This window comes from Phoenix dactylifera, chromosome 17 (assembly GCF_009389715.1).
Source record: "Phoenix dactylifera cultivar Barhee BC4 chromosome 17, palm_55x_up_171113_PBpolish2nd_filt_p, whole genome shotgun sequence".
Taxonomy (NCBI): domain Eukaryota; kingdom Viridiplantae; phylum Streptophyta; class Magnoliopsida; order Arecales; family Arecaceae; genus Phoenix; species Phoenix dactylifera.
Genome location: NC_052408.1, coordinates 4,138,200 through 4,159,214, shown reverse-complemented (window position 1 = coordinate 4,159,214; position 21,015 = coordinate 4,138,200). Strand labels below are relative to the sequence as shown.

Sequence of the window (21,015 nt, the reverse complement as noted above, 5' to 3'; positions counted from 1 at the left end):
CATCTATTCATTAAGAGTATTTTGATCATTTTAATTTGAAACCATTAATTTTTTAACGGCATTAGATGGCGTGGGTATACATAAAAAAATAAAAATAAAAAAAATGATAGAATAGCAAAACAAGTATTTTACGAAAAAATATACATACAAATATTAATTTTAAAAAGATATTCATGTAAAATTCAATATTTAGGAGGGTATTTATGTAAATTTTTTTTTTTTTTAATAATATGGTGGGAAAGCATATCGACATGGGCCAAATATGTAACTTGGAAGCAACTACAGCCGGGCCGCAAGACCACCAGACCAAGGACGTCGGCCCAGCTACTTTTAACACCTGGCCGCCACCTGGCCTTGCAACGGAGGAAAAGATGCCGACGCCGTAGGCCTTCAAGAAGGAAGAGGAGAGGCCAGGGGCCCAGGGCCTTCAAAAACGGCGGAACCCACCCTAGCAAGACGTCGACGAGGAAGAGGAAGACGAAGACGAGCACCCCCTCGCTCCATCCATGGCGAAGAAGAACCCCAGCAAAGCCTCTAAGGTTGGAACAAAGTCCAATTTTTTTTTTTTTTTTTGTTTCTTCAAGTCTCTCTCTCTCTCTCTCTCTCTCTTCTAGCGATGGGAGTTAACAAATTTTTCACAGGATTGGAAGGAGAAGAGACAGAAGAAAGAAGGACCGGAGAGGTCACTAGCAGAGGAAGGAGAAGTGAAGGAAATAAAAAATAGTGAAAAAGAGAAGGATAAGAAGGAGAAGAAGGTCTATGATTTGCCGGGACAGAAGCATGACACACCGGATGAAGTTAGCCTTCATTTTCTCCTTTTACTTTTGGAAGAAATTGACTTGAGATTTCATCTTTTTTTTTTTGTTGTTGTTGATGTGCAGAGAGACCCATTGAGGATATTCTTCGAGATGCTGTACCGACAGCTGCCCGACAACGAACTGGCTGCAAGTTGGTTAGTGATTCTAGCTATTTGTCAATCATTTGAGTTGTTTCTTTTCTAGTTATGATTTACAAAAAAGGAGCTTGTTTTTGGAAATTTGAGAGGCAAATGATATGAGGCTTGTGGTTGAAATAGCTGAATTATCATGACCAATATTTATGTTAGTTTATGCTTTCAAAAAATCACAACCATTGCATTTCATTCTTCGCATTTTTATGACCTGGATTTTTTTGTTTGTTGTATACTATAAGAAGTGTAACTAAATGTTCTAATTATGAATAGTTACTATGAAAGTTTGCTGGCTCAGTACCCGTACCCGTACCGGTACCATTCTATTATAATATCAATATACGGTATGGTACAAGACGGTAAGGCATATCGAGTGTTGGTATGGTATGAGACTGCATACTGGTTCGGTACTAGTATGGTATGTACGCTCGGTACAACATGATACCGACTGATACGACAAATCTTAGTTACTATAAAGTTGGAGATTGGGTTTGCTAGGGCCCTTCCTTCCTCGTATTGCTCCTTGTCCTTTGCTAGCAAGCTAGGGCAAAGGCATGAAGGTGATTTGTGCTTCTGCTCTGAGTGCTGTAGAATTGGTATCCCAAGGAGGGATGGAGGTGGCTGTGGCCTCCTCGTTTGTGAGGTTTGGAGGTGCAGTTTGGAGTGGGGTTTGGCAGAAGGAGAACAGGTCTTGAGTTGGATGGTTATTTGAGGTTTGACCCAAGGAGCCTCTAAACAGGGACCCTCTAGCTCTCCTTGGTAATTCTGTTTCTTCTTCGAAACAAGCTGGGTTGTTTATGAAAATAAAGGTGGAGAAGGAGGTGTGTCTCCCGTTCTTCTTGCTTGAGGGGAGAAGTTGAGATAGAGTTGTTGCGACAAACGAAGATTAATTGCTAGGCGGCAAGTCAATGAAAGGGTATTGTGGTCGTGCGGGCGTGTGGTTGGAGTAACACCCATGTATAAGTTTCTTCTAAGCTATTTGGTGTGCAGTTAGGGATTAGAGGGTTAAGTTGAAGTCATTCAGTGCCTACTGGGTTTATCTACTCGATTTTATTTTAGAGGGAGATTAGGAGAGTTCTGAAAGGGGGATTGTGGATTTCTTAGGGTTATGCAGTAATCGTTAGAAGAGGGGAAGAGGAGCACAGCTGAAGAAGAATCTCTTGATGGTGCTGCTGGTATGAGTCAGGTTTTTGTATTCATTTGCTGCTGGGGGGACCTTTGTAGATAGACAAACAAAGCTTCAAGGAGATTTATGTTGGATTTAGCATAGTGTTTGTGGATGTGATTTAGTTAATGCAGAGGAAAACTTGAAGGATTTATTATCATTGTTTTGGATTATCGGGAATTATGAGATATTCTAGTGGAATTTGAGCAGAAATCTATAGGTTGTCCATTTTGTGTCCCTTTTGGTCATCTATCTGCATAGTGTCCAGCCAAGGTCTGTGTGGAAAAATCAGATTTGGGTGGATGATTCTTATGGCTAGTTGCAGTGGAGAAGTGCTCAAGTTTTTCTGACTGTTGTAGTTTTTGCTGAGTTTGCTAGAGCTTGTATGGAGATGATACGAACTGCTGATGGTGAAGTTCAAACTTATGCAAGGGGAACAATCTTTTGAAATCCTATTTTGGATCTAGTGCTCTTCAATGGGACAAACTTAAGATGTTCTGTTAAAGGCCTTCTTTTAGACACAATATTGATGGGAAGAAGATTAATTCTAGTACGGGGAGTATTTGGAAAATAGACCTTCCATATGGGACATTCAAGGATTGAAGTATTAGTTCCAATACATACTAGTAAGGTATCAATATTGGTATTTTCTTTGGTATTGATCCATATCAACACATGGTATATCACCTCATTTTTGTTGCACCGGTGTTGATACATAACTTTATTGTATCGTTAACTTACTGGTTTGTGTATCATAGCAATACTTCAATCATTGCTTGGGTGTTTTAAAGAGCGGGGAAAGAGACCGAATCTTGAAGGAGAGAAAAGTAATCAAGTGGAGAGCAAACTTGTTTTAAATCAAAAGGAGGGTTTTTTTTTCTTTTTTAATCCAAACAAGTGTGCTCTTAGAAGGAGAAGAGGAAGCTAATTTATGTAGCATGAGGGAGGATATTTAGAAACATCTTTATACTTTGGTAATATTGTAAATTTTTGGAAGAAACATGTTGGGATCAAACTGAATCAACGTTCAAGATCATAGACTGATCTAAACACACAGACTTCAATGAACAAAATAGAAATAGAATCAAGTTATCAAACCAGGCAAGAACACAATTTTACGTGGTTCAAGTTCATAAAGAACTCTACATCCACAGAACTCAGCCACTAAGCAATCACTATTCAAAACAAGATTACATCCTCAAGGAGATAGTTATTCTCACAGCCTCATAGCCTCACGATACAAGATTTCACTCTCTCTAGGCTTAGCACCAAAAGCCAAACCTCTCAAGAACTCACATCCCTTTTCTGAAGCAAATAACAGAACAACTACCCAACAGCTTTAGGTGCCAAGTCAGTAACTAACCAGAAAACAGTTATTAAATAGCTAACAAACTGAATAATGGTTACAACTAACTCTGTTTGTGAACCACAACTCACAAACCTCCACCTTGGTTTACAAACAAGTGATTTTCTGCTGTAGTGGCTTCCATGTCCTTATTCATCTTTATCAACCAACTTCAATCTGGACCAGATCTAAGCAATGCTTAAACTTGGCCAACGAAACAATCTTAGTTGCCATATCTGCAGGATTATCCTCTGTAGACACCTTTTTCAAACTGATCAATCCACTGCTCACAATGTCTCTGATGAAATGATGTCTAACATCTACATGCTTGGTTCTTTCATGATATACTGGATTCTTGCAGAGTTGAAGAGCACTTTGACTATCAGTATATAGTATTGCAGAAGAACTTATCACCCCAAGTTCCTTAACCAAACCCTGTAACCATAAAACTTCTTTCACAGCTTCTGTAGCAGCAATATATTCTGCTTCTGTTGTAGATAAAGCCACAATAGATTGCAACTGTGATTTCCAGCTCACAGGTCCTCCACATATGGTAAAAATATATCCAGTAGAAGATCTTCTCTTGTCCACATCCCCAGCATAATCTGAGTCAACGTACCCTAGAATACCTTCCAGACTATCAGCTCCACCAAACCTCAATCCCACATTCACCGTACCTTTAAGGTATCTCAGTAACCATTTCACCCCTCTCCAATGCTCATGACCTGGATTTTCCATATACCTGCTAAGTACACTGACAGAATAAGCAATGTCAGGTCTCGAGCACACCATAGCATACATTACTGAACCAATAGCATTAGCATAGGGGACTTTAACCATTTGTTCCTTCTCTTCATCAGTTTTAGGACATTGAGTCACAGAAAATCTAAAGTGACCTGCTAAGGGCACACCAACAGGTTTAGACTCTTGCATAGAGAACCGTTTCAAAACCTTCTCTAGATAACTCTTTTGAGACAAAAATAGCTCCTTATCTCTTTTTCTCTTGATCTCCATACCTAAAATTCGTCTTGCAGCCCCAAGGTCCTTCATGTCAAATTCTAAACTCAGCAGACCCTTTAGCTTTTGAATCTCAGGTTTCTCTTTGCAAGCTAGCAACATGTCATCTACATAGATTAGTAAACATATCAAGTTGCCACTTTCAAGTTTTTTGAAATAGAAACACCCATCATAACTGCATCTCTTGAAACCAATCTTAATGACAAAGCCATCAAATTTCTTATACCATTGTCTAGGGGACTGCTTCAGTCCATATAAGGACTTTTTAAGTAGGCACACCAAATCCTCTTTGCTTGGTTCCTTGAAACCTTCTGGCTGTGACATGTATATCTTTTCTTCAAGATCTCCATGTAAGAAAGCTGTTTTGACATCAAGCTGCTCCAGCTCCCAATCATACTGTGCAACCAAAGCCATTAAAATTCTGATTGAGGTATGCTTGACTACAGGAGAGAATATCTCATTATAGTCAACCCCTTTCTTTTGTGTATAGCCCTTGGCAACAAGCCTGGCTTTAAATCTCATTGGCTCAGTGGCTGTTGCACATTCCTTCTTCTTATACACCCACTTACAGCCCACAATTCTTTGGTTTTCTGGTTTCTTAACCAAAATCCATGTCTGATTCTTACTCAAGGATTCTAACTCTTCAGTCATAGCAACAATCCATTTCTTGGACTCTTTACTTTTAACAGCATCCTTGTAAGAAGTTGGCTCTTGTTCTTCAATCTCTGAGGCAGTCATAAGGGCATAAGAGATCAAATCTGCAAAACCATATCTAACAGGTGGTTTTATAGCCCTCTTAGTTCTATCTCTGGATAATTGGTAGTTCAAGACTGATCTTGATCCATCTACTCTCGACTCCACCTGATCCTGTGCTCCAGTTGAACTAGATTCTGTGGTTCCTTGGTTATTCGGTTGATCTTCAGTAACATCAGGTTGGGATACTTGGTGCTCATAGTCAATTTGGGATGGAAACTCCACCTCAAACTCAAAATACTCCTTGTCTGTAGAGGATATACTCTCTGTACTTTCAACCTCATTACCTGCATTGTTAATCCTCAAACAAAGCATTTCATTTTCATTAAAGATTACATCTCTACTAATAATGATCTTAACCCCAGGAGCATCTTTCACCCATAATTTGTACCCTTTAACACCTTCTGGGTACTCTAAGAACACACACTTTAGAGATCTAGGCTCAAGCTTCCCTTCACTTTGGTGTACATAAGCTGTACAACCAAAAACTTTGAGATTTCTATAATCTGCTGGTTTCCCATTCCAATATTCTTCAGGTGTTTTAAAACCTATAGCAGTCGAGGGCAACCTATTAATCAAATAACAAGCTGTAATGATGGCTTCTCCCCAGAAAAATTTTGACAAACCAGAACCATATAACATGCATCTTACTCTATCAAGTAATGTTCGATTCATCCTTTCAGCAATTCCATTTTGCTGAGGAGTTTTTCTAACAGTCTTGTGCCTCAATATACCATTATCACTACAATAAGCATCAAATATCTCATTACAGAATTCAAGACCATTATCTGTTCTTAGTACCTTAAGTTTCTTCTCAGTTTGATTTTCAACTAAGACTTTCCAATGTTTAAATTTCTCAAAAGCTTCATCCTTAGTTTTCAACAGAAAAATCCAAACTTTTCGAGAGAAATCATCTACTAAGGAAAGGAAGTACCTGCTGCCACCATGAGATGGAACCTTTGCTGATCCCCAGAGATCTGTATGCACATATTCCAGAATTTTTCTAGTGTTGTGTACTGCTGCCTGGAATGACAATCTATGCTGCTTTCCCAGAATACAGTGCTCACAGAACTCTACCTTGCTCACTCTGTCACCACACAAGAGACCTTGTTTCTGCAGTTCCAGCAACCCTTTATCACTCACATGAGCCAGTCTTTTGTGCCAAAGACTAGTCTTGTTTGAATCAATCTTTGCTGCTGTACACACTGATCCCTCTATTGTGCTACCAAGAAGGATATAGAGGCCATTTCTTTTGGTACCTTTCATGACCACCAAAGCACCTCGAGACACCTTCAATTGTCCATTTTCTGCCTTGAAGCTATAACCAGATTCATCAAGAGCTCCTAGAGAAATCAAATTTCTCTTAAGATCAGTCACATGTCTAACCTCCTTAAGAGTTCTGGTCATTCCATCTACCAATTTGATAGTGATGCTTTCTATGCCAATTACTTTACATGGGGTATTATCTCCCATGAAGACCTTATCACCATCAACTTTTTGATAGAAACTGAACCACTCCCTTCTTGGACTCATGTGGTAGCTACAACCTGAATCCATAACCCACTCCTGCAAGTTCTGGTCCACTGAGATAGTTAATACCTCAAAACTTTCATAGCCATTATCAGCAAGAGCTGCATCTCCTTTGTTCTGCTCCTTATCTCTATCCTTCCCATCAAGTCTATCAGGACAGATTCTTCTTATATGTCCTAACTTATTACAGTGGTAGCATTTTACCTTACTATAATCTTTCTTTCCAGTCGACTTGGATCTTGAATGTGACTTCTTTCTGTGGTTGTTAGCATCCTTCTTTGTTGGTCTTCCTCTAACAGTCAATCCTTCACCAGAACTTTGAGTCTCTTCACTACTTTTGATGTCGAGTAGCTTTGAATTCAGAGCATTCTGAATATCGTCAACTGAGATTGTTTCTCTGCCATACTTTAAGGTATCCTTAAAGTTCTTGAATGTTTTAGGCAGAGAATTCAGGAGAATCACAGCCTTGTCTTCTTCATCTATCTTGACGTCGAGATTTTCAAGATCCAATATCAGTTTATTGAACTCATCAAGACTATCTTCAACAGGTTTGGATTCATCCATCTTGAATCCAAAAAACTGTTCCTTAAGATAGATACGATTTGGCAAAGCTTTTGCCATGTACAACTCCTCGAGTTTCTTCCAGACTGCAGCAACAGTTTTCTCCTTTGAGATCTTGCGAAGGACCTGATCAGAAACGCTCAAAACAATTACATTCGAGCCTTTCTTGAGATTTCTTCTTTGTCTGAATCCCTCATATCCACTGGAAGTTGATCTTCTGGAATCAAAGCTTTATCAAGACCCTGCTGAACCAGAGCAGCTTCCATCTTCATCTTCCACAAGCCAAAATCGTTTTTGCCAGTAAACTTCTCTATATCAAACTTCGTTGAAGCCATCTCAGATTGATTCTTGGAGACCCTATGACCAAGGCTCTGATACCAGTTTGTTGGGATCAAACTGAATCAACCTTCAAGATCATAGACTGATCTAAACACACAGACTTCAATGAACAAAACAGAAATAGAATCAAGTTCTCAAACCAGGCAAGAACACAATTTTACGTGGTTCAAGTTCATAAAGAACTCTACATCCACGGAACTCAGCCACTAAGCAATCACTATTCAAAACAAGATTACACCCTCAAGGAGACAGTTATTCTCACAGCCTCATAGCCTCACGATACAAGATTTCACTCTCTCTAGGCTTAGCACCAAAAGCCAAACCTCTCAAGAACTCACATCCCTTTTCTGAAGCAAATAACAGAACAACTACCCAACAGCTTTAGGTGCCAAGTCAGTAACTAACCAGAAAACAGTTATTAAATAGCTAACAAACTGAATAATGGTTACAACTAACTTTGTTTGTGAACCACAACTCACAAAACATATACTGGATAGTGTTGATTTAGGTAATAATGATCTAACCCAATGATGACGAATGGGGGAAAGTTGACTAGGTTCTCACAAGGGCTAAAGAATCCAAAAATAAGAAAGGAGATGAGTGAGATTTTGGCTCTAGGACTAGCAGTTGCAACTCAAGTAGAGTAGCAAGGAGAATTTGTTTTGTCTAAGTCATGGTTGCTTCTTGAGATGTTAGAAAACTGTATAACTCAAAGAAGCAGGTCAATAATTAAAGAGGTGTAGGGCCGATGCTTTTGGAATGGAGGCAAAAATTTGTAAGCTTGTTGCTATGAAGTTTCCTTGGAGAGACGCTACCTTTGGAACATAAAAGGGAAAATCAGAGGTAATGAATTCCAATAGCATGGAATCCTTAGGATTTCAATGCACATAAGGTGAATTATAGTTAAGGAAAGTAAATAGAAAAAATAAAAATTTAAACTTATAGGAGGAAGTGGTAATCAAAGGTTTGTAAAATTGCTACTAAGAATCATATCGGTATGCTATCAATTCGGTACAGTATGGTATGGTCGATTTGGTATGGTACGTACCTCATATAGAGACAGGCTTCCAACACTTTCTCACTCCTAGCTATGGTACCACCTGAAACTGGGCGTTACAGGTTGGTTTCGGAATGTACGGTATGGTTTTGCTTGGTTTAGATTGATACGAAGTTATGGACAGGCTCGACTTATATTACTGAACCGAACCTTAGTATGATACGGTATGGTCTGTATGGGGTGGTACCGGTTGGTACGGTAGGCCTTGCTGTAATCTATTATGTGTATAAAGTCAATCTGCATGTTATAAAGCTGAGCCGTGGAGGGTTTCATGTTGAATTTTTGAGGTCCTTGACTGGTTGTCTGGAATTGGAACTGTATTGGAAAGTAGCGGTTGAAATTTGATATCAGATTTTGTCAAATTATAAGAACCTAACAAAACTTATTGTAGCGAGGTTGCAGAAGGTGATGGCAGAGCTACTTAACTTTAGTCAAGCAATGTTTATTAATGAAAAACAAATAAGTAGCACATGAACTCATCTTCAGGTCAAGAAGAAACGACTGTGTGCAAGGTTTTGTTTCAAAGTAGATGAAGAGAAGGCGCATGATAAATCTAATCAGGATTTTGTCCTTGTAATGTTGATGAAAGTAGGATCTTTGGTTTTGTTGGTTTGTATTAGTAATTGTATGCATACACCTTCATTTTCTATCTAGAATGTGGAAGTTAATGGGAACTTTAGAGGGAATTTTGGACAGATAGGTGGAGGCTTATTTTCCCTTCTTTTTTCACGATAGGGATGGAATCATTTGGTCTTATGCTTGAGCTAGGGATAGTTAAGAAGAACTTTGAGATTATCAAACAACAAAGATCTAGGTTCTTATCCATACTGCTTTATATGTATAATATATACCAGGCAAGCAGTTTATTGGCATGAATACGAAAGGCACGTAATATGTACCATTCATTTCAGTCTGTGGGACAGCATATAAGCCCTGACCAATTCATATCAAACTGATTTGTTGCAATACGGAACCAAATTTTGAAAGTATAGATTGAGTTGTTATTTAGACAAGAGCATCAAAGACCATCTGTTGTTGTTCAAACAGCAATTATCTTAACTACAGAGTTCTACTTCGCTGATATTCTTGCCCATGCCCTCGTTCTTCTTCTTCAGTCTTTTTTCATTGGGTGCCTCCCAACATCAAAAGTTCTGAAGCTAAATTTTTGACAAATAAAGGAGATTCCTTCTCTCTTTTTTTAATTCTTGTCTGCGATTAGTGCTGAAGCTCAAGCGCTGTGTGAACGGATCAAGGCAGCTAAAGAGGTCTATGGATCTTGTTCTATTTGGATAGAAGGGCATTTCAAGCTTGTAACAGATTAGTTGATAGACTATTTCTTGGATGATTACTCTGCAAGACCCAATCCTCCCGTGAGTCCCACCTTCTTAGACAATTTTCTTATGTACAGGTAATGTATGTAGAGAGGCCAATGAAGCAGCTGATTAACCCTCAATAAGCTCTTGCTGATCATAGTTCTAGGTTATGGGATAGTGGTTCTCGGAATTTTGTATCTCTCTCACCATCTTGAACAATTTTCTACTCAAGGTGGTTTGGACTCGGAATTTGTCATACAGTACTATTTTAGTGTAATCTTCCAAGAATACCATAGATATATAAGGATCCTGCAGTACTATTGTTCTATAATCTTCGAAGTTAGAGTTAATAGGCAGGTGAAATGTCAGTAGACAGATGTTTACTGGTTACTGGTAGCTATGATTTAGAGTTGCAACTTTGGATTAATGAAGTAAATTATATCTTTCTGCTTTTCTCATAAGATATGCAAGTCTTCCTTGTTTAACAAACCGTTGGATCTGAATGTTGCAGCCTGATCCGAAAGTCATCAGCTTCAGCTGAAGCCAGAACCAAATTCAAGTTTCTGAACCTTGGACTGAACTCTCAATGGCATTAATGATAATGAAAATGATGGCCCACATTCATCATTATATTGAGTTGTTCATAATAAAGAGGGAAACAATTTATAAAAATAAGTGTGAGATTTTAATTATGCTAAATATATAAGAATACATCAGTAGGCTAAGTGTTATGAGCTTACCAATGGAAGATAAAAGTTCATTTAGGTGATCACTCTGTTATTCTGCTTTTACAGGAAAATCTTACCCTAAATTTACAAACAACAATGAATAAATTTAATTTCTGCAATTTAGTTAAACTCTTGTATTCAATATTTGCTGCTGACTCTGAGAGATGCTATCTAATGTCTTGGTACCGCTGAAATTCTTTTGAATTCAAATAACAGCAATAAGCATCAGCAGTCTAAATTTCTTTTTGAATATTTATAGTATAATTAACTTTGCAAATCAATACAAATTGACACCATCTTTCTTGTGCTGATCTAAATGGATTACTTTTGGTATTATCTTCCTGCACCAGGGAAATTTATTTTTGTGCTTTACAATAATAGGATAGCTAGATAATTCTATTGTTGTCTCTCTTGTCTGCTTTACATGACGAGATGATATACAGAAGATATGCATGTTTGCATTATATCTTCAGCACTGAGAAAAATTCAACCATTACGCTGAGTTATGGGAAGGAGAATTAAATTCACGCAGGATGCCCAAGTGATAGTTGGAAAATAAAGAGATATATCTGCCTCTTCATATTCCTGCAAAAGCCTTTTATAGGAAAATCACTGTACTATTTTTTTTTTCCTCAAAAAAATTATTATACAAATTAAGAACATTGTTCTAAAGGTTTGCTATAGGAAACATATGCATAATCTATATCATCATTATGAATTTTATTAGATGGCTAGTGATGCATATGAAGTTATGTGTAAGCTGTACATTTTTAAATTTTCTTAAAACTTCAAATTTTCTTCTCAGAGAAATTATACATATTGTTGTCTGATAATAATCAGTTCAGGTAAATTGAATTTCTGTCAGGGCCTTAGTCAACACCTTATGCAATGAATTAATTATTGTACCTAAATGAGCTTGTGGATTAAGCTGATTAGAATAATCACATTGCTATGTGCAACTCCACTGGGGAAAGTAATCTGGTTATGGCTCTGTTGCATCATAGTTTTTATTGAAGGACATTGACTTGGTCATTTGCCATTGCTTGGTACAGCACATCCCACTTTCTTGGAGCATGAGCACTTTAATGCATAAAGCAAAGAGCACTGGTTTCCACCAAAGTCAGCTTCTCCAATAACTTACTAAATCACAGCCTTGTCCTGAAGGCTTTGTAGCCTTCATTATGTTTGCATAATTTTTTTTTCCTGCTATCATATTTAAATATCATCTTGTACTTTGTCCAAGTTGGTTATTCATAGCATTCTATCAACATTTTACTAGGGGGCTTGTATCTGGATCATGCCAACCCTCTATGACATGAATCCTTGAATCTGAATTCTGAAAAATATTGTCTTAATATTCTAAATTTGTTTAGTTCACTGAAAGGTGGTTGGGGTTTAAAATACCTTACTTTTCTGACCTCTCTTTGGAGAACTACAAGATTTAATTAAACCGTGTCAAAATAAGGGGATGATATGGCAAAACCAGCCTCGAAAGTTTCATTCAAGATCTAAATATATATAGTTTTTATTACAAAGTATTGGGCTATAAAAGCTCTCTTGGGAAATCAATACATATGTGCATCCGAGTATATGTCTAATGTATTTATTTTACTTTTTTAGTATGTTCAGGTAAACAAAGAAAGTGTCCAGAATCTGGCATATTTTGGAATCTTATTCATATACTGTTTCAATTTATCTTCCCTCACGGCTCACTGAACTACATTGTGGAAATCTAAAAAAAGTCACCAAGTTGAGGTGCAATATATGTGCCTCCCAGTCTTCATGTTTGTGTGGTATTAGCATTTGCCACTGCTGTTCTTCCTGTTACGCGTGCCTTGAAGAAAATGTGACATTTTGGACAACCTTTGCATTACTCTAACAATAAGAGGTCATGAGAGTTCACACAGTCTCCTTTTTCGTCCGATAGTGATGAATTATGAAATCAGTAATCTTGGGGACTGAGTCAGCTTATATTAGCAAAAAATAATATGTTAATAATGTCTTTAAACACCAAACTTCCAAGCTCTGCATAGTTTTTTATGTCCCATGATGTCAGTGTTTACTTCAGCTTCCCCTTTTTTCCTGTTATCTTTCCTTGAAAATGCAAAAAAATGACTTTGCTGAGCACGATTGTTTGTGCACAGGATGATGGAGTGGGGACTGCTTCCACCAGAAGCAGCCAAGATGGTTTATGAGAAGCTTCAGAAGAGCCCACAAAAGAAGCTTGAGTCACCAGACAAGGCCGCCGCCCTTGAGAAAGCGTCAACTTGTTCTGTGAAGAAAAATAGGAAAATGACGTCAGAAACCGTGTTGAAGGCCAAGAAACGAAAGCGTATTGGTAGCAACTCAGATGGCGGTCATGATGATTCCATCTCACGAAAGAAAAAGAATAAGAAACTGAAGGTTTCCATCTAGCCGACCGATCTACAACCTGGCTCTCTTTATTCCGCACCTGATCGTCTGCGCACCAGTGCAGACAAGTATTTATCATCTGAACAAAGATTTTTCAAAGTTCCTGTGGAAGTCAAAGACAGCTCAGGTACGCACTGGACATTGACAATGTCTACAATAGATTGGAACTTCAACAGTTTATTACTACCTTGGTCACATGTGATGAAAAGGAAGCTGCTTGGCAATCGATGCATTCATTGTTAATTCATGATCTTGTCAGTCAGTTCTAAGCTACTATAATCTATTGTGAATGTCTTGATCAGAGTAAGAATATTCAATGGGATGGCATTAATGATTCGATGAGGCCATGGTGATTTATGACATTTGGTTTGGAGAAGTCTGCTTAAGAAAATAATTGCATCTTTCACTAGCTATGGAAAAGTAGGGAGGAAAAGCCTGCATTTCAATCCTGCCAGCGTCCATTGAATCAAGAAGTACATTATCCCGAGAAACTGGGACTAATTAATGATATCTCTCTCTCCCTAAATGATCCTTTACTTCAATATTCTATGATCAAATCATAGAAAAAAAGAGCATGGACAGGATGGAGTCTTGGTTTCTGTGCTAAGTATACAATTCCAGCAACATCATATGGATTTCTCGGATCTACTGTCCTTAGGCCCCTCTGCAGTTGCTTGACAGTAGCAATTGAGAAAATTAAGACTTACGTGGCTTCATCTGGTTTGTTTTTGCTGATATTTTGGTGTTATTAGGAAAGTTGTGGTCAAGTAATAAGCGAATCAATTGTTTATTGGCATGCTTGGTGTAGTTATAAATTTAGGTTGCTCACAGGCAGACACATGACTTGATTTCTTTAGCCAGGAAGGGGTCAATTGTGCTATTCTCCACAGCTGTCTACTGAGACCAACAAACCATGCCATGCTAATTTTTTTTCAACAAAAAAAGGAGTACATCAACCCCATGAATTGTTAGAGGTGTGGTTCATGTTCATTGTTAGTGACCTTCCAACTACACCCATAATGATGATTGCTCTTGCTGAGATGTGAACAATGCTGAAGCTAGAAATAGATATGGTTGGTCCTTTTCAGCTATTCTATAATTTTGCCACATGGACACAGGTGATAAGCTCCCTTACTCTCAACCCTCAAGGAATTGAATGGAAAGATCGGAATCGGAGATGCAAAGCTTCAGCTTAACTTGGGTTAGGTCAATGTGTACTTGATCAGGTTTTGCTGCAAAGCTTCAGGTTGGTTTTGGGTTTGAAGGATTTCAGGAAGAGCAATGCTAGGAGACAGAGGACTAGCAAAAATTCTGACCATCTATGGCTGCAGTACCCAAGTTGGCTTTCCATACCAACATGGATTACTTAGTTGTTAAAAGTGGTTTTGCAACAAGGATTTGTCAGCTAGTGAGTTTGTCATATAATTATACTTATGTGGAAGGGTTCTCAAACTGAAACAATCTAATTGTGATCAAAATCTAATGGCTGGACCTTTTACCTGACCTGTATCTGAGTTTATTGGCTGTATTTGGTTTAAGTGAAGTCTCCAACCAACCCAACCAGCTCAAGTTGCAGTACTGATGCAATTCCAACCCAAACCCCATCCCTTATGATTTTCTCTAGTCCAAACTTAGACTTGTATAAATACGCTTTGGTTGTAAAAGGCTAGACCTGTTGTGGATTCAGATCATTTCATAATCCCATGAAGTTTAACCTGATCAAATCCAAACCAAGATGTTGCTAGACCGAGGACATACACTGAAATAAGGCTCTTTTTTATAGCGTATGTTAGACCTCTGATTGAGTGTTATGATCTTCCCCTTCTTCCCCTTCTTTTATGTGATTTATACATAGGTTTACTACTGGAGAGTAGAGAGTACTGAGCTAATGAACAACCCTTATAAACGCCATGCTTGCCTGAGAAATTTGCCAGTGAAAGGGCTTGCTAGCTAGGCAAATGATCTTTTATCCCTGATTGCAGTTACGTACGTAGGTGCTAAAGTAAATGCTCTGGAGCGCATGTTAAGTGCAGAAATTTTCCCAAAGATTACTAATATTGGCTTCGATAACTACTTTTGCGAGGTTCGTCAATTCTCTCATGCCACCTGATGATATAGGAGGATCCTCAGATCGATATGAACCACTTTGGCCACTACGAGTAGGGTTGGACAGGGTCCAGAAGCAAGATCCCCCATATTGGAAAGCTGAGTCATAAGCTAAACTTTCGGAGGCCATAATTTGGTCATACGACGTCCGATAGAGATATTTTTTTTTTTTTTAATCGGATAGTTTTTCAATGCCGTGCCTTTTAGGAGGCGGCACCTCTAGCGATTGAGCTCAAATTCCATTATTTAGAGCTTGAAATGGGCTGTTCAAATCGAAAATTTTATTTTTAAATAATGCTCTAGTCGAGCTTAGCTCTCTCCATCCGAAAAGAATTAAGCAGAGCGACATAAGACAGAGTTGATGTATAAGTCGAGATCTACCTTCTCAAGAATTTTAGCTTTTTCGAGAAGATTTCTACTAGTGATATTTATTTTAGGAAAGAACGTCTTGTTGTGATTAGGAAGAGAAATCTAATTCAAATTATATAAGGGCAGACCTCATCATTATAAATAGAGATTATGTCCTTCGATTATAAAGGGACTTAAGCCATACTTTTGCAATTCTACTTTTAGTTTTTTTTTGAGAGATTCGAGTCGAGTGGGTTTAAGGAAACTTCTTTCTCCTGGATTGGAAGACTTGGTATAGAAAACTTTCATTGGATAAAACATGCTTCCGATATAGCATCACTTGGGTGCTAATCCATCTTGTGGTTGTATGCCATACTTGTTTGATAATTTAGCACTTATCTTGAAAAAGCTTATATTTGTTGATAGTTATGATATAAATCTTTTTGATTACGATGGAAATTCCTTGAGCTGCTTGTTAGTGGGTTATCTATCATAAAAAAATAAAAATCTTCACTGTCCGTTTGATATCTTTAGTTCAACTTAACCATCCGTTTAATATCTTTGAATCAGCTTAAGAGGATTGCTTAACCATGGGCTTCTAAATTTAATCTTCACAAATGACTGTTTGCAAGTCCCATGAATGCAATCTTCTTTTGATAAACCACCCCTCTGCATTTACTGGAACAAATACTTATAAAATAAAAAATGTAACAATAAAAGAGAGTATATTTACCAAATTTATTTCAGAAAATCTTGATTGATGAATTAAGACTCTTAATCTCCATCAATTGTTGCTTCCTCTTAATGAACATCACTGCTAATAGGATTGTAACTGGACAGTTGCGTCCTTGTCATGCATTGATTTGCCCATACTAAATCACAAGAATAGCCCTGCCCGCCCCCCTCCCCCTGTTCCCGTTCTTTCTTTTTTTTTTTTCTACATCGGTTGGAAAGTAATCTAGTCTGCTGCGCTGTTTGCCTCCTAAATATCCATTCACTTTGAATTTATATTCCACTTCAGACTAATATCACTTAAAAATTTAATTGAACATATATAGGCAAAATCCAGGGTGCATATCTAATTTCATGTACCGCTTGGATGCAGTAGATGTTGTTCGTTCTTTTATTCATATTGGATCATTAAGCTTTAACTTTTATATACTTATTTATTTATAAAAAAAGATTCATAAGTTATGAGCTATATTGGGTCCAAGTCTTTGGTACCACAATTACTATACAAGTTTGATTAGCTAAGTTGATGAATGGATTGCCCACCAACCGCCACCCTAAATTTCTAGTCACAAATGCATGTGCTTTGACAAAGAACAATATTTCACCCAACACCCCTATCCTCCTCTTTTGATCTGACCTTCGATGCAGACTGGTGCAATCCAGCGTTCATCAGTGTGGGCGAGTACTATTTAGTCCAAGCATGACCTTCATATATGTAACCAAGCTTGCTTTCTATTTAATAGAAACCAGAGTAAAATGCTCAAAGAAATTAAATACATGAATTATATGAAAAAAAATAAATTACTTTTTTTCTCTTTTTCTTTTTTTTTTGGCTGCAATGAAAGATTCATGATGCTTTAGTATGAATGCATCCAAGAAAGTTAGAAAACAATAGGCCCGAAAAATTCTAAATAGCTGCATCTTATAGGTCCAAAAAATTTCACCGGAGTGATCAGCCACAAAGGGCGCCTTCCAATCCATTACACTGTTCATCTCTCGATAGGCATGCCTCTTTCCAAAGGAGACGCATTCCCTTGTCAAGTTCTAGATGTCTCGCAGTAGAGAGTGGATACGAACCTCAAATTAAATACATGAATGATAAGAAAAAAATTAAATTGCTTTTTTTTTTTCTGTTTTTTGCTAGAATGGAAGATCCACGTTACTTTGGTATGAATACATCTAAGAATATCAGAAAACAATAGGTTCTGAAAATTTTAGGTAGCTGCACCTCACAGGTCAAAAAAATACCACCAAAACGATCAGCTACAAAGAATGCCATTTAGTCCGTTGTCGCCTCTCGGTAGGCATGCCTCATCCCAAAGGAGACGCATCCCCTTGCCAAGTTCCATATGTCCCGCAGCCGGGGGTGGATACGAATCTCCCTCGCTCGACTTTAAATCCCGTCAACCACTATAGCCAGATCACATTCCAACAAAATGACGTGACATCGGCTCTCAAAAGACACCGAGCATGACTAAGGCTGGCGCAGACAACCCTCAACTCTTCCTCAGGGATCGAGATATCGGATACAACTGATGAAATTGGAAAAATAAATTGCTTTTAGCAACTATGCAATTGTTAATTGAGGCCAAACAGCCTATGTCCCATGAAGGAGACCAAACTGATGTCGAGTCAAAATAATAGAATCCAAAGCCGTAAAAGACGTTTGGGTCAAGGTCTTGGTCTTCTCTCACACCCTCACGCACCTGCCAGAAGAAAGCGACCTCTCCCCTTTTTCTTCTCAGTGACTCGGTCGTCATTCTTAGTACAAGTAGCACGCCAACGAGCTTCACGTCCACTTCGAAGGCCAACCATTTCAAAAGTCACAGGAGCTGCATGGTGCTTCAACAAAACGCTAGGCGGATATCTTTCGTCACCTTAAGTAATATAGAGAGAGAGACGTGGATATTGGTCAAGCAACTTGTCGTCCGGAACCCAAATTTGGCTGCAATTAGTCTTCATCTGCAAGCTTAATTTGCAACTAGTCAACAAAAGAGGGCAAAATAACTATGGAGTCCACACCTATATTAAGATGAGAGCATTTATGAATAGAGTATACCTTCTTTTGCAGCCATGGTGCACATTGAGAAAATGTTGCCATTTATTCTCATTCTTGACCCTTGGATCATGCTTTTATGAATCAGGTATCTAGTCAAATATATTGGAATATGATATTATGCGTGTTTAGGGTGCGTTTGGTTGCAAGAAAAACTGCACGAAAGTTTGATGTTTCATTCTGGTTCAAAACAAAATCGCTGAAAGTTTTTCTTTCTATGAGAAAATCTATATGTATTTCAAAGATTTGATGTTTCATTCTGGATCATGCTTTTATGAATTAGGTATGTAGTCAACTATATTGGAGTATGATATTATGCGTGTTTAGGGTGTGTTTGGTTGCAGGAAAAACTGTACGAAAGCTTGATATTTCATTCTGGTTCAATACAAAATTACTGAAAGTTTTTTTTTCGATGAGAAAATCTATATGTATTTCAAAGATTGATGCTTACTTTTTTCGAGGAGGAAGGCTTGCTGTAGTAGAAGCCAAGGTCAGGCTTAAGAAAAATAATAGATTTCTTCTTAAATTATGTTTACATGTTGTATTTTATATATGTATAGAGTAATCAGGATATAGATAGATTAAGTTATTTTTGGATGTCAGATGATTCATTACATGTTCAGAATGAATTTAGATATATGATCTGATCTCAACACATCCACACAATGGGTTTTGATTGAATTCTATATATTTATTGCTGAAATTGCAAATTTGATCTTCCACAATTCTTTGAGAATTAGGACAAGTGGAACCTTAGTTGAATGTCAAACTAAGGGCGAGACGGATCTCATATTAATTACATCAAGGTATGATATTTTGTAAACTCATCCAGTTGACATCCTTCATATTGATCAATTATAATTAAGGCATATATTTAAAATTACCTAACTAGCTATAAAAATATTTAATTAAGACCATAATATTTATTTAAGATTTGTAAAGTTTATCTAGAAACAATTTGTTTTCTAGATCTATGATTTGGCTAGAGCAATTTTACATTTCATAGTCAAACTTGGTCTTGAGATCTTAAGTTAAATCAAAATCTGCTCCACCCAAGTTGTCCTATCCACTCTCAATCTTTGCTCATACCCAACCAAACTCATGCACTCCTCAAATGCCACAATGTACACTCAAGATAAATCCTACTCTCTCTCTCTCTCTTGTGAACACCTCATACATTTGCTCGCTCCGTGGATTCAAGGAATTAATTATTAGAACTACATCTTATCTATACTATTTATTGTATTGCCAACCCCTAGATTAAATAATAAATATTGTAATCAAGACTCAATTCTCCCCCCCCCCCCCCCAAAAAAAAAAAAAAAAATCATCAAGTTTCAATTCCATAACCTCTACCTACGTGCAAGATGGATGTGATGATTAAGGTATATCCAACTTTGTCTCTTTGTATTCCACTTGATTATTTAAATCTAAATAATAAATAATTAGATAATTTTGAAGTCAATGGGAGTAAACCAAAATAAATTCGAATGCAATATTAGAATCTTTATTTAGAAAAAATCTAGTATTCCAAAAACATCCCAATCAATCCACATTGAGAGCCAAAGGCTGTTGGATATTTGGTTTATCCTTTGCTAAATTTTAGATTTGGTGGTAATACTATTCATTTCCGAGCAAGGTTCGTCATACCGGTACCGGACCTCGTACTGATGTCGCATTAGATAGATATACCAAGTGTCGGTACGGTACGGTATGCAGTATGTCAGGCATACCGGTACGGTACAGTATATCCGGCACCGACCGGTACCGATTGGTAAAGCATACCATGCTTCCGAGCCATCCAAAATTTCATTATTTGGTAAATCCAACTCTTTCTCCCCTTCCTTTTTGCTTTTTTTTTTTTTTTTTTTTTTGCTAAGATTGTCTCTTCTTAAGAAAGAAGTGAGGGACATCCATTGGAAATCTGGTCCCATCTGAACAACTTGTAGTATCACACTCGGTGCCATACCACTTGTCATCTTTTTGCGCACTTTAGCAACTCACAGTCAAAAAAAACTATTATGCACATGTGGTCGATGGTGACTTGGTCAACGCTCTCAATATGGAGACATTGGACCCTCCCTTGTAAAAACCACTCTTAAATATTCAAATAAAATTAGACATAGTCATAAATAAACTATACCAAACAAAATCTATCAAATGCTTCAAATGCTTATAGCCAAAATAGCCATTATTATCCCCATAAAAGATAATAACATCAAGACCCAATCACCTCTAGTTAACTTACCTCCCTTTTCAGTGTTTTTCCACCCATTGGCTTCATTTTCTAGTCTATATATATATATATATATATATATATATATATATATATATAGAGAGAGAGAGAGAGAGAGAGAGAGAGAGAGAGAGAGAGAGAATAAGAAGATTGTTAGTATCTAATATTCAACTAGAGAGAATAGGTTAGATAATATAAACTAAGGATTCTAAGTATTGGTCTTTGTATCAATTATATTGGATTATATTAGTAAGGTATTAAGATTGATCTTTTCTATGTGTGTACGACATTATATCCTAAGATTTGCTATGTTATTGGTTACTCACATTTTAACTCTTGATAACATCATAGTAAAATTTTATTGTGTA

The 21,015-nt window shown here is 37.4% G+C and overlaps 1 protein-coding gene across 1 annotated transcript; it reads left to right on the top strand.

Annotated features, from left to right (window-relative positions):
- Positions 1-362: 362 nt before the first annotated feature.
- On the top strand, positions 363-13,516 carry LOC103696862 (muscle M-line assembly protein unc-89-like). Its single transcript, XM_008778584.4, has 4 exons — positions 363-539; positions 642-797; positions 882-952; positions 12,902-13,516. The coding sequence occupies exons 1-4, from the start codon at positions 507-509 to the stop codon at positions 13,170-13,172; spliced, it is 531 nt and encodes a 176-aa protein (XP_008776806.1). The 5' UTR covers positions 363-506; the 3' UTR covers positions 13,173-13,516.
- Positions 13,517-21,015: the final 7,499 nt, after the last annotated feature.

Bases quoted from the DNA above. Each gene is read 5' to 3' on its own strand.
- LOC103696862 (XM_008778584.4), top strand. From the start codon at position 507: ATGGCGAAGAAGAACCCCAGCAAAGCCTCTAAG. The intron at 798-881 runs GTTAGCCTTCAT...GTTGATGTGCAG, and splicing joins AGCATGACACACCGGATGAA to AGAGACCCATTGAGGATATT. The intron at 953-12,901 runs GTTAGTGATTCT...GTTTGTGCACAG, and splicing joins AACGAACTGGCTGCAAGTTG to GATGATGGAGTGGGGACTGC.